The sequence below is a fragment of the Wyeomyia smithii genome, chromosome 2, assembly GCF_029784165.1.
Source record: "Wyeomyia smithii strain HCP4-BCI-WySm-NY-G18 chromosome 2, ASM2978416v1, whole genome shotgun sequence".
Classification (NCBI taxonomy): domain Eukaryota; kingdom Metazoa; phylum Arthropoda; class Insecta; order Diptera; family Culicidae; genus Wyeomyia; species Wyeomyia smithii.
Window position 1 is genome coordinate 120518893 of NC_073695.1, and position 13923 is coordinate 120532815.

Consider the following 13923-nt stretch of genomic DNA (forward strand, 5'->3'; position numbering starts at 1 on the left):
AAAAAGTTATATATGAAGTTTCTCCCATGCTCTTTTACCTAAAATATAACTTTTTACCTAAGGTAAACACTTTCCATATTATGGTCACACTCGACAGCAATTAAAACCAACTCAACTAATATAGTTTTGCTGAATATTTTTTACTGATACATTCGCGTCTTGCATGGTTGCACGTATGAGAAAAATGGCCGCCACATTTAAGATTTGACTGTTTCACAGATTGTTCGGTAAAAAGTTATACAGATCTCCGTGAATGTAAAATTATGCGAATATTTCGGTAAAAATTAACGAAATTATGGTAAAACTTGCAGATATTACAGAACACTCGTTAATCTAATGCTTTTTTACCGGAATACCGGTATTATTTCACTTTACCGATGGATGGTTGTAAAAATATTACCGAACGATTGTTTTTTTATTAAGTGTGCACAGATTATTCTTTTGTTTTCTTGTTATTTTATTAAAACAAATGTTTTACATTGCGAATATTTATTTTAAAGCTATCTGATTTTGAATCTGTATTATCAGTATGAACTTTCAAATGTCTTTGTAGCCCATCGACATAACCTTCCACTAATTGGTAGCAGAAATTACATTATAGTATATTGCTCATATTCCCAAATTCCTAGAAAAGACTGAAAATTAACTTATCAAACATTTTCTTCATATCACAATTATTCTTTTCAAGCGCATGCAATGCTTTTTTAAATTCCACATTAACTTTACTTTTTACGCACAAAATGGCGATTGTTCTGACAGTTTGACGGATAGAGTTGCCAGGAATTCAGCAATTACCTGCAATTTGCTGATTTCCGGCAAACAGAATTCCGAATGCTGATAATCAGCAAGAATATTTTTACTGTTTTTCTGCAGTATTTTTTTTTGCTGAAATTTTTTTTCAGATTTTGGTGTGTACGTTTTACGACGCAAGTAAGAAAGAGATAAACTCATCACGGCATCAATATATCATTTCAAATGCTTAGAAAAACTATTTTATTCATTGAAAGTGCAAACGTTTAGTTCTGTTTATTTTTATCTTAAAGGATGTGTAGAGATGTTGCTCTACTGACAATTTTAGGACGTTTACACGCTCGTAAATAATAACTCTAAAATGAGTAACATTTGACGCATTTTCGTAAAAAGTGGAACAACTCTTAAATTGAGTAACTTCACAAATACTCAAAACTGAGTAACACTAGGCGTCTTTTAAATGAGTCATTATTACTCAAAATTTGAGTACGACATTACTCATTTTTTGGGTACAGTTCAGTTTCATTACTGGCTAGAAATCCGCCACGGCCAATAAACGACAGCAATAATTACCTTGTAATAAAAGTAAACAGTTATAATGCCTTCTGAGGCGCACACAACTAAAAATAAATGTCACAAACTGAAGCACATCACAATCACCTTTCAAAATGGACGTCGTTATATGCGACGTTACTCAGAAAGAAGTTATATGAAGGGAACCCAAAAAGTGAGTCAAAGTTACTCAAAATCAAAAAGGACTTCTACTCATTTTTTGACGTCTACGAACATCGTTCTAAACTGAGTCAGAGTTCGAATCTAGAAAATCTATAACGAGCGTCTTAGCAGAGTGATTGAGATCAATCAAAGAAATAGTTATCGGTTTCCGTTATACTCTACTAAATTTTTTGGAAATAAATATTGAAATTCAGTCCGCAAATATATATTTCGACTGTGACGTACAGTCTTCCTCAGTGCTTATGTGGACTGGTAAAGAGCAAAGCGTAAATCCTGTTTTTTTATTTGTAGTAGGTAAAAATGAAAATTTAGAACCCTTAATTGGAGTTAGGTAGGGAATTATGCGGTCGATTGTTTACCGTACAATGTCTGGGGTTTTTGGGAAGCAGATTGAATAGCCATGAGGGGTGATTACCTGCGTCTTTATTGAGAAGCGTGCATGAGTGTTGTTTATAAATTTCTAAACTTTCAGCTACGTCTAATTTCCATAAATTATTAACGGGGCGGAGGAGGTGAATGTTATCCGAAGTTAGTGGATGTTCCTCGTTAAAAATATGTTCAGCCACTTTTGATTTGAAATGGTGTGGTGGGGCATTTGTTGAAACTTTACTTGCTTTGGTCACTTCTGCGAAATGTTCTTTGAAACGTATCAATAGGTTACGTTTAGTTTGTCCGATGTAAACCATGTCACAGTGACTGCATGCAATTTTATAAATTCCAGCTTTGTTCAGGGTATCAATAGGGTCTTTGGCAGACCCTAATTTTGTTTTGAGTTGGGTATTTCTACTAGTGTAGACAATATCCATCCCAAATTTTCTAAATTTTGAACGAAGTGGGCGTGTCAAGTTAACGTCATATTCAACGGCTACCCTTTTCAGATCTTCTGTTATTGGGGTGAGTGTTGTAAAAGATTTCCGAATTTGAGCACGCTTCTTTTTATCGACAATGGCTTGAATGATACTTTCATTGTAGCCATTAAGTTTAGCAATTTCGAAAATATATTCCAGTTCCTTTTGCTTGGCTACTTCACTTAGAGGTAAAGTTTCCATGCGGTGGATCATGTGATGGAAGGATGCCATTTTATGCTGGAAGGGATGGTTTGAAGTGTTAGGTATTACCCGTTTTGTATTCGTGGGTTTCCGATAAATTTCAAATTCCAAGTCCGTAGACTTTCTGACTACAACGACGTCCAAGAAAGAGAGTCTGTTGTTAAGTTCTTTTTCAATTGTGAAGTTTATATTTTTATGGGTATTATTAAGGGATATGAAAAAAGTTTCAAGATCCGCCCTTTTCAAAATACAAAAAATATCATCCACATACCTCCACCATCGAATCGGTAAGATGTTCCTCTTCTCTAATGTACTTTCTATATTTGCCATGAAGAGCTCACATAGAAAGGGAGAAAGAGGATTCCCCATTGGTGCCCCTTTAGTCTGTTTGTAAAATTTACCACGAAATGTGAAGTAGTTTTCTTTCATGCAAAGGCGTGAAAGTTTCAACAAACTGTCAACTTTCTTTTTCCAAGTATTATCAAAATATTGGGAAAGAAGCCAGTCCTCTAAAAGGTTTAAGGTTTCATTCACTGGAACGCTAGGAAATAAGGCCGTAACGTCAAATGAAACCATTATCTCATCAGATTGGATGTTACCCGAGGAGCTTAAATTTTCAACGAAATCTCCGGTGCTCTTTACTGATCGACTTGGAAATTTATGGGGCATGGCTTGAAATTCTTTTACCAGCCATTTAGCCAATTTTTCTGTGGGAGCCCCTACCGCTGAGATAATTTCTCTCATTTCATTTCCAGGTTTGTGAATTTTGGGGAGACCCTTTATTCTTGGAAGAACTGGATTTGAAACACGAAGATTTTGTAACGCATTACCCAAAACGGGTTTGCATTCTTTTATTGTATTTTCTACACGTTTTACCATATCAGCAAGAGGATTGAGTCGCAGTTGCCAATACATTTTTGCAGAAATATATATTTGCGGACTGAATTTCAATATTTATTTCCAAAAAAATTAGTAGAGTATAACGGAAACCGATAACTATTTCTTTGATTGATCTGAGTCAGAGTTGCCCAGTTCATGAGTTATTATTTACGAGCGTGTATGTAATGCATAAATGATTTATGAAATGAACGCTGTGCACGTTTATAATTCGAAACTTATGAAATTATTAAGCGTATTTGCGTCAGTGTAAGAGTTCACCTTGGATTCTCATGGAATCAGGGGTCTGACGTTTAATGAGTATCCCGTATCCAAAATCTTAATGCAATATGGCGTCATTTGTTCATTAAACAACTTGAAAACCATAATTTTTCTCGACCACAGTGCCGTTCTGACATCAAGATCCATTACCGTGTAAATGGTGTTACCAAAATTATCACAATAATGATTGTCATTACTGGCAAATTTTGTCGTGTCTTGCTGTGTCAGTGGTACCCCAACGTCAATGGTACCACAATGTCAGTGGTACCGCTATAAAATTTGGTAACGCGACTTTTATATCGGATTTGACGTTTATAGCATAGCCCTGCTTGGAATATAAATGATACCTATAAGTCAGCTGGCATTGAATTGTCGAGGAATGAGAAATACGAAGTGGTTTGTGTACGAGTACCAAACATTCGGCTCAACCCACATCCACATACCACGTGGACAGCTTTGGGGGGGGGGGGGTTGACTAATGTCCACGGTCCATACAATTTTTTCAGAATTTATATGGGCAGTTGTCCACGGAGGGGGAGGGGGGGGGGTTAAAATTGTTAAAAATCTGTCCACGTGGTATGTGGATGGCCCCTAACCGCATCGACACAGATTTCTGCGGAGGAGAAATTCAAGAATGAAGACATTCTAACAGCCATTGATAAACTGGTCGATGCTCTCGATGAACGAAAAGCGGCCAACCGATTTGGTTTTTGTCCGACATCAACACAAAACCTTCTGAACGGAGCATGCTGCTGAAAACCCAGCAAACAATTTTGTTGATTTACAGCCTAATAAGATATTATTCAGTGGATTTCAGCTGAACTACAGCTTAACAAGCCGTTATCTAACAAAATTGTTGGGAAACTTGTGGCTGCCTATCCGGATGATCTGGAAAATGGATTGGGAAACGAGTTAGTTCAGCTTTTTTCGTTTGCTGAGCAATTTCAGAATCCAAGAGAATAGTCATTTGAATTAAATTTATACAATGTGATTGTGAACAAAAATATGCAAAATGCATTTGTAAACGCTGAAATTGCGTTGCGGATTTATTTGAGTCTAATGATCTCGATCGCAGCTGGGGAAAGGTCTTTTTCGAAGATGAATCAAACTGATTAAAATAGGTTGCGTACGACTATAAAGAATGAAAGGCTGTCAAACTTGGCGTTGTTAAGTTGCGAGTATGATATACTGAAGCAGTTGAATGTTGATTATTTAATTATTAAGTTCGCTGCAAAAAAAACTCGTAATTGAAAATTCTAACAAATATTTGGTAACTTTTGATCAACAAATAAATGTTTTTAACTCGTACGATAAAAAAACGGTTTTATTTTGTTTTGGGCCCTCAATGAAAATTGGGCCCGGGCCACCACAATCGTAAATCCGGCTCGATGCAGCGAATATGAGGTTTGACAGCGACAGCATACTCCTATAGACTCCTATTTTATACGATTGCACGACCAAGCCTGTATTGGTGAAAATTGGCGTAGAAAGCTCTTATTTTTGGGTCATGAAAAGGTGGCGTCTTTTCATAGGCCTGGTTTTGACAGCAGTTAGGTTGGTTCCAGGTCGAAAATCGGTGAGCTGGTGCAATAAAAAATCCACTATAAGTTTCGAACGTTTCAAGATATTAAATCGAGTTCGCCAGACTGGTACTACAGTGACTATAGTTGAAACCCCTTTGTTTTTAAAAACAAAATAAAAACACACAAAGTTGAAGAAAAATTATGGCGAAATTTATAAACTTATTTACAAATTTGTTCCCCAAAACAAATTCCAAGTTAGAATCTGATGCGGCAGTCATACCACAACGAGCCAGTGGGACCTTCTCTGAGAGTGATAAGTTAGAATTGGAGAATAATATCAACATACATTCAGTTCCAAATACTGAAGGTTCCAACACACCTGTTGATCAATTGATTGTTCCATTTAACGTTAATTCACCGTCTAGTTTGGATCAGCAAAACATTATAAATAATGTGCGGAATAACATATTATCCGCTCCCCAAACATCAATTAGTAGCACTACTGGAGTTCATGTGTATCAGATTAAAAATGCAAGCAATGTTCACATCGGAAATAGCATAACTTTCAATTCGGCCAATCCAGTGGATAATCGCACAAAACCGCTATCAACAAATGGTGATGTAAAATGGTCAAACTTGAAATTATCAGAAACAATTCGGCAAATGATGGAATGCGATGACGATCTAGATACTGGAATGATGGATACTATATCCAGACATTTGGGCTGTGAATGGAAAAGTTTTGCTAGAACTTTGAAATATTCTGTAGGACAGATTGAATCATTCGAGTGTGATCATAAAACCCTCTCCGAGGTAAAAGATATTTAAATTATATATAATCGTTTGTGTCTCACAATAACCTATTTGTTATTTCAGCAAATTTTTCATTTTGTGTTGGACTGGTCTCGAAATGACGACGAACCTTCCTTAGGCAAGATGGTCAATCTTTTATGGAAACAAAACCACAAAGAAACTGTCTATCATATGAAAATTTTATGGAAGAAACGAAAACAAAATCCCAATGTGTAAATCACGAAGCTACCATTTGGAAAATAATGAGTATATATCTCTAGCTATACGAGCTTTTGTAGTATTTTTGAAACGCACCGTTTTTAACTCAGAGCGGTGGACTTAAAGCTCAAACTTAAACTTAGATTAAACATATTGTCCTTTCATAAAAAAATTAGAATGCAGGGTATTTTCAAGAAAAAGAAGAAGCAACACCCGCAACTGACAGACATCTCAAACACTGGTAAAAAAGTGCTGAAAGGAATAGCACTCGATACACGTTCAACTGGGGATAGTGAAATGTTCGTAATTGAAATACGAAAATATCCGAAGAAGGTTTATTCTCTACACCTCATTAGTTAATTATGGTCTTTTTATTTGTTTCTTAAGTTTTCGTTTGTCTTGATCGAGCAAAGACTATCATATTCATCATCAAAGGCATGAACGATTAATTGCCATCAGCGATGGGCACCATTTCGCCTATTTTAAGATCGGTTAGTGAACATGATACGACAATATAGTACGGGTTTGTTAAAGTTCGCATGCTTTTGGCGATTTGATGTATTTATCACAACAATGCCATGATATACAAAATAAAAGTCGTGGGACAACTATGTCTATAAAGCTCAATTTTGAAGATGCAGGAAACAGACATAGAAACGATGCGCTGTACACTTTCGCGGTACTGGAAAACATTTATGATATCTCAGGAAACAAATTTTTCAAAAAAAAGACTGAAGCATAGGAATTCTCGAGCTGGAACCAACAGAAGTTAACAGAAGTAAATGTCCTCAAGGGTAAAAATAAATTAAAGCTGAGAGATTTTCCCAGCTGAAAAATATATAAATATTTTATTTTACCACAAAAGATCACCACTGCGACCATTAGTGGCCCAAATCTTACAAAAAAAAAAAAAACACTAGATTTTAACGTTTATTGCATCTCTAAGAAATTTGGCATCACAAATTTTTTTGCTATCGAACATTTTTTCATTGGTAAAAAAGTATAATTTTACCCGCACGACTTCCCGAAGTCCGATTGTGCTGAAATTTAGAATAGTGACTTCTGTCGAGAAGACAAAACTTTTAAGCCGTACCTCTAAATCTCTGAACGAAATTCAGAGGTCTTCTTCCCATATATCTCATTGGCACATTTTTTTGTTGAGGTTTTAAACGGCGGTCATTCACCAGTCAATGAAAACTATGTTATATTGCATACTGCTTAAGCAACATCAAATAATGCACCAGTCAATAATTCACCAGTCAATGAAAACTATGTTATATTGCATACTGCTTAAGCAACATCAAATAATGCAAGGGTTCTCAACCTTTTTTTATTCGAGTACCTCTTGGCGATATTTTTCAAATCAATTGTACCCCCTGACTTGGAATATTCTGGCAGAGTAGTGAGAGTAGAGAGAGTAGTGGTAGATCATGTTGTGGTAGTCTAATTCAGGTTTCAAATTGAATTATGGTTTGTTCGATTACTATGCTCATGTTTCAAAAGCAAGTTTGAACAACAAATGAAGTATTATAAGAAAAATTGCTTTATCCGCCATTACTGATTTTTCTTTCGCGTACCCCCTGAAAGCTTTCACGTACCCCAAGTTGAGAACCGCTGAAATAATGGGTTATAACTAGTTTATTCGTAGAACATTCTGATTGCAAACCATATCAATGCGGCTCTGCTGCATAGTCGAGGGCAAGGAATCAAGGCGGCTTTAAGCCAATGCTATTCAATTTCAATTGAAGTAAGTTAAGAGTGCATACGCTTTGACAAACAAGTTCTTGAGTCGTATTTTTATCGGTGCTGTCTGAGATTGTCATTTTCGGTTGTCAGTTGCGGTTGTCAGTTAGAGCGCAAAATTCTAATTTATCTCTGAAATCACAATATATAACATTAAAAGAAAAAAATCTATCCCATTCTACGATTAAGATATGCCTAATATTTTTTATAACAAAATGAAGCGAAACAGTTAGGGCAGTCAGCGGCGTAGCTTTCGATGTTTGTTATACTATATATTGTCGAAAGTCGTGTGACAACGGCTTGAAACGGCGAGATAACAACCGGCGCAGGGGTTTCCGTCCCGTAAAACTTGGCAGGCTTTCCAGTACGTTCCGAGTCCATTGTCTGGTGGGAACCAAGCAGGATTAGGATCAGATGTCTTTTCCTGACTTGCGCCAGTCGGGGGTGTCATAGTTGCCCCTAAAGCGCTATGGCAGCCGCCCCTAGCCATGGCCTCACTGCTCCGGCATAGACTACCTTTGGACCATATAGGCGACTACTCCATTATGGATGAGGATAGCGGCTGGAAGGGGGACCCATTTAACCAAAAATGAATAATAATTCGAATTTGAAGAAGGGCGCAGATGGGTTGGAAAACCCATTTGCACGAGGAGGCATCCAAAGGTCTCCGCTGAGAAAGGCGGAAACGGTTGCAATAAAGGATGCCTGCGAAGACGGCATAGGCGGTACGCCTACCGATACTACGTAGGATATGGCGGTGGCCGACCCACTGCTGATCAAGACGGTCGGCAGACAACGGGACACGTTACCTAGAGTAGCAGCGCTGTCAGAGCAGCTTGATGTTATCATCGAGTTTGCGAAAAGTCGCAGCAATACGTCGAAGTACCTGAAGCAGGCATTATATATGCTTCGGTCCTCGGCTAATGCTGCGATGACCAAGCATGGAAATTTTCGCTCACTAACAATATTTCATGCAAATGTGTTCTTTGATTCATCAGGTATCGTTCAATTGTTTCCACTCGCGTACATGTTTTCCATAGAAACGCTGCTGATTGTATTTCGCTTCTAAGAGTTCCGAATACTATAGAAGGAGACTGAATGATTCAAACACGTTAGTATTTATTGTATCCAAGTTCACTCGCATTCAACGGTACCGCGAGAATCTTTGAGATATTATCGCCAGTGATACAAAATTATGAATCCAAATGAACGTTAGATTGCGTTCAACTGTTTGCTTACCGGAGCAAATAGGTATCATCAATGCTTACGGAAATGGTAGCATGGTGCATTAGCATGTGATATTTGAAATCACGAAGAATCATCGCGGTATATCATTGTGATGAAAGCACGACGTGGAGTAACCGAATTACGCTTGCAAGCAACCAACATTTGAAAGAATCGCTGCGATCGCTCGAGTGCAATCGTATACGATTCTTTCGTAAAACACTCGCTATATCTGCTCGCTCCACCTAAAGCAGGCAATACTGAAACAAAATCATCAAAGAAAGCCACCATATATTTCTTCGCTATAAGTTGTCTCTTGCATACGTGAGAATGTGTACCTTATAATAACGATGGTCTGCACCAAAATTTCTCTTTATGGTTCAGCAAAATACATTGCTGAAAGTGTATCAGCAAACCACTTGTTTACTGAATCACAGCCTTTTTTTTTCAAAGGTTTACTGTAATTCAGCTCTACAATTAACTGAATTTCGTTCAATAATTTTATTTTTGCTGTAAACCAGTATTTCATTGATAAATTTACTAAAAACCAGTAATCGATTCAGTGATTCGCGAAAATACAGCAAAACTGTTTGCTGAACAGAAAACAGTAAATGAATGTTTGCTGGAATCCAGCGAAAGAATGAATATGTCAAAAAAATTTACGTCAAGCTGTCATTAGTAAAACGCGCCAAAATGCTGTGCAGCTGGTACGGGATCATCACTAAGCTCTAGCACTAGCTAAGTCACTGTTGGGCTAGATAAACCTAAAAGTTGAAATGATAATCATACATCCCTAGTTCAACAATAATTTGGCTATATGATCCGATGGGCGGATGGAAGCTGGTGCCTGAGGGAAACATGGTTCCCTTGAACTAACTGGTTAACCAGCAAATTGATCTATGCTTTGCTGAATGTACAGCAAATTGTCATAGCTGACAACCAGCAAGTTGTATTTTGTTTTACTGAACATGCAGCAAACGATATGTCACTTTTATGCAATTGAGCATTGCTGAATAATCAGCAAATTTCATTTTGCTGAACAGATTGCTGGAAATGATTATCACGTCATTACACTCAAATACGTTGTCTGCAACCAGAAGTACTCAGTTAAGTGGCAACGAAGCATGCACTCATAAATGAAACGAACGCGTTGATTGTCCCGTGCCATGGTGAGTGACTCACGTATGAGATTTTTTTTTTCACTTCGCACCATCTTCGCTTCGGACCCGATCAGATCAATAGGGAAGACAGAGGTTTTTTTCCGTGGTAATCTCATCACTCAGAATATTCAGATGATTCGCCTCATTCACTTCATTTGCATCGTTCGCACCGTTCGTACACACTTAATCGTATAATGTGGCCTCGGTAAAACGAAATGCCGAAATACTTGAAAATGTTTTTTTCATTTTACCGTAGTTCTGTTATTTTTTACTGATATATCGAAAATCAAACATGTTTACCGGAATATCGTAAAGTGAATTACCGAGATAAACTGTAAAATAACAAATCTCCGAGTTCAGTAAAATTATCTACCGAATCTCTGTAACCAGTTTTTCTTTTACCGAGATTTCGTTAAACATATTTAAGTGCGATTGCAACAAAAACACAACTGTCAAAAAACTTGCGCCAAAATTCTATTTGCTTCACACGCGTTTCAATTGTTTAATTCGAGTGTTGTTGAAATGGAGGAGATCTTGCGTTTAATCAACCGGGAGGAAGAATCTGTAATATTGAGATTAACTAACATATTGAGTATAAGTACATTTTTTGCTAAAAGTTATTTGTTATTCTCAGGAAAATAGACACATACAAACTGGGCATAACATTTCCGTTGGATGTGAAGCAGTGACTGCTTTTCTAAGGTTTTGTAAGTGCTTTAATGTTTTTGCCATAAACTGTATGCCTAATGATAAGCATTTTTTATGCATTAAGGCATTGGTATTTAACGTTGATAAATTGAGTACAACTGGCGAGAAATTCGCTCGTTCTATGCAGTAAACTTAGCTGCATAAAATGATCAGGTAATCATTCCGTTTGGGATCAGTTTTCTCGTTTTTGTCATTATTGCAATGAATCAAATTTTCAGGAAATAATTACAATAAATTAATTATTCTGGAAAGAAATTTCATTTATTCAGATTTTCAGTGATTTTCACCGGATTCGTCGATGTTTTACCGAAATTCTTATAAAAAAATACAGCACAATTTATGATAAAAATTCTGAGCGCTCAGTAACTTCAACCGAGTTTCGGTTTTACTTCCCGGTAAAATATTACCAAGATACTCGTTAAAAGTTGACAGTTGTCATAATTTTAATTTTACAGAAGCTCAGTAATCTGATATTTTACCGAGATTTTTACCGAGTTCTCAGCTGTTGAAATCTCGGTAAAGCGGTTTACCGTACTCGGTGAAAAAATCTAAGTGTGTACGATTTGCATCAGTCATATTCTTCGGCTCTTTTTTTGGGTGAACCGAAGCGATTAGCTTTCTTCAGCCAACAGTGCTGCGTAGTTATAGCACAGAGAACAGACGTTCATCTTCTTTTCAAAAGATGTGTAAAAACTTGCAACCGTCATTTACCACTAAGTGGTAATGCTCCCGCTATGTGGCGCTTTTGTCACTTACAAACCAAGCACTGATATCGATAAAATATCGATACAGCACTATTTATGCAGTGTAACTGGGGCACCACAAGACAGATGTCGTTAGTGTATTAACGTATTTTGATTCAAATTTTTACACACGATTTTCAAATTTCTTTATATGAACATGAATGTCTGTTCTCTGTAGTTATAGTTTTTAAAAATAAAAAGAGTCTAGCAGTGATGAACTGCTGCGCGTTAAAAACAAAGATGAAGGATGTTGTGGAGAAAAAGGCTGCTGCCACAGGGGCAATTAAATAAAAACAAAAACATACATTGAAAGAATGTCATTTTTTCCTTTTCAAACATCTCGAACAATACGTGCGGAACATCTCAACTAATTCCTTAAACTATATTCCGCAAAATTTATTCTGTCAAGAATACATCCCTTCACGGATGTATCGAACACCCTATTCGATAAACAGAGAATTCGCTTGCCCACCCTGGGCGGCGACGTTTGTTTGGGTCTTGTACGAATCTATTCTTACCAACGTTGCCCGTATGCCAGATAAATCTGGATTTTGCGCGCCAGACAAACAGATAAACCTCAGAATCTGCCAGATATTTGTAAATGAGCCAAATATTTGCCAGATTTCATCCACGTCGTCTCGCAAAAAGGTCATAACTGCGAAATGGGCCGTGCCTGGTCTTTACACACCCACACCCGGGGAGAGAAGAGAGCAAAAAAAAGGTCAACACTTCAATTCTGCCAGGAATTCTATCCAAAAATGAGTGACAGATTTTTGCCAGACTTTTTATTTTCGTTTTGCCAGATTTTATTCAAAACTTAGTGGCAACGCTGATTCTTACCAAAACCAACGGTGTTTTTTTCCTTTGTAAACGTCATTGGTCTTTCCCCCGACGCTTCGTTCGCTTCGTTAGATTCGTTCGCTTCAGCTGTAAGTCGAATTGATGGTGAGTAACTTTTTTTCGGGTGGCCGAATGTGGTAACTCAGTGAGATACAATAGCAGGAGAAGAAGTAAAGGTGGAATACACCCAAACAGTTCATTAAGCACTGTTATTCGCACTTGATGATGCGATAGGCTGCAGCTCTAGAACCAAGTCACTAGTGAGCAGCGACGATGATGAATCATGAATGATTGTGATAATCAGCAACTTTGCTCTAAATTACACACAAAATGTTGTAAGTTTATAACATGTACTTTTCAAATTACGCGATTGATTATGCCAGAGATGATCTGCATGAAGTGTCCAATTTAGAAAATCTATACCGAGCGTCTTAGCAGAGTAATTTAAGAAATCAAAGAAATAGTTATCGGTTTCCGTTATACTCTATTAGAAATTTCTAGTAGAGTATAACGGAAACCGATAACTAGTTATCGTTATCGCGTTTAGGGATTTATTGTTATAGGGGCTTATTACGGAAAACGAGGCGAGTGACGAGTCGTCTAACCAAATTTGATATCGAGATGGTGAGTCGGCTGGATTTTGGACTGTTCGACTCAGCTGTCACCAGCCAAGTTTCACTCGTATTTTCCAATACAACATTTTGCTCATCCCGTGATTTAGATTCTTCATGAATAATAGATTATTCTTTCTCACGTACACTGGTGGTAATACCAAAGGTAATTTAAAAAAAAAGGTACTTGGTTCGGTGGTGGTGGCGACACAAAAGGTGCTTTAAAAATCGATTCAATAGAAATCGAGCCCGCGGCTCCGATTTTCTATATAAATCGATCTTTAGACCTCTGAGCCTAATCGATCCTAAATATCGATCTTTTTCAGAAGATACCAATCCTAAATTTTACTTCGATTCAGAGATACCAGATGTGCAGATTTGTATACCGTGTGCAGATTTTTACTGATTTACAGATATTTGCAGATTTTCCATAGTACTGCAGAATTTTGTCAGAGTTTCCTTAGATTTGCGCAGATTTTCTCAAAATGTGTGCAGATTTTGGCAGACTTTTGCCTGCGCAAGCGAATTTTTTTTCGAATTACGGATACATAGATTATTTGTCGATTTCAAGCAGATTTGTCCGGTTTTTCGAGCAGTTGCAGACATTTTTCAAAAATTTCTGGCATCTCTGATCCGTGTGCAATCGAAGCAGGGATACCAAATGTGCA

At 37.2% G+C, this 13923-nt stretch overlaps 1 protein-coding gene across 1 annotated transcript; it reads left to right on the forward strand.

Annotated features, from left to right (window-relative positions):
• The first annotated feature begins 5256 nt into the window (after positions 1–5256).
• LOC129725303 (protein immune deficiency) lies at positions 5257–6766 on the forward strand. The gene is made up of 2 exons (XM_055680930.1): positions 5257–6028; positions 6092–6766. Exons 1-2 carry the CDS (start codon positions 5417–5419, stop codon positions 6242–6244), a joined length of 765 nt encoding a protein of 254 aa, XP_055536905.1. The 5' UTR covers positions 5257–5416; the 3' UTR covers positions 6245–6766.
• Positions 6767–13923: the final 7157 nt, after the last annotated feature.

Bases quoted from the DNA above. Each gene is read 5' to 3' on its own strand.
- LOC129725303 (XM_055680930.1), top strand. From the start codon at position 5,417: ATGGCGAAATTTATAAACTTATTTACAAATTTGTTCCCCAAAACAAAT. The intron at 6,029-6,091 runs GTAAAAGATATT...TTGTTATTTCAG, and splicing joins ATCATAAAACCCTCTCCGAG to CAAATTTTTCATTTTGTGTT.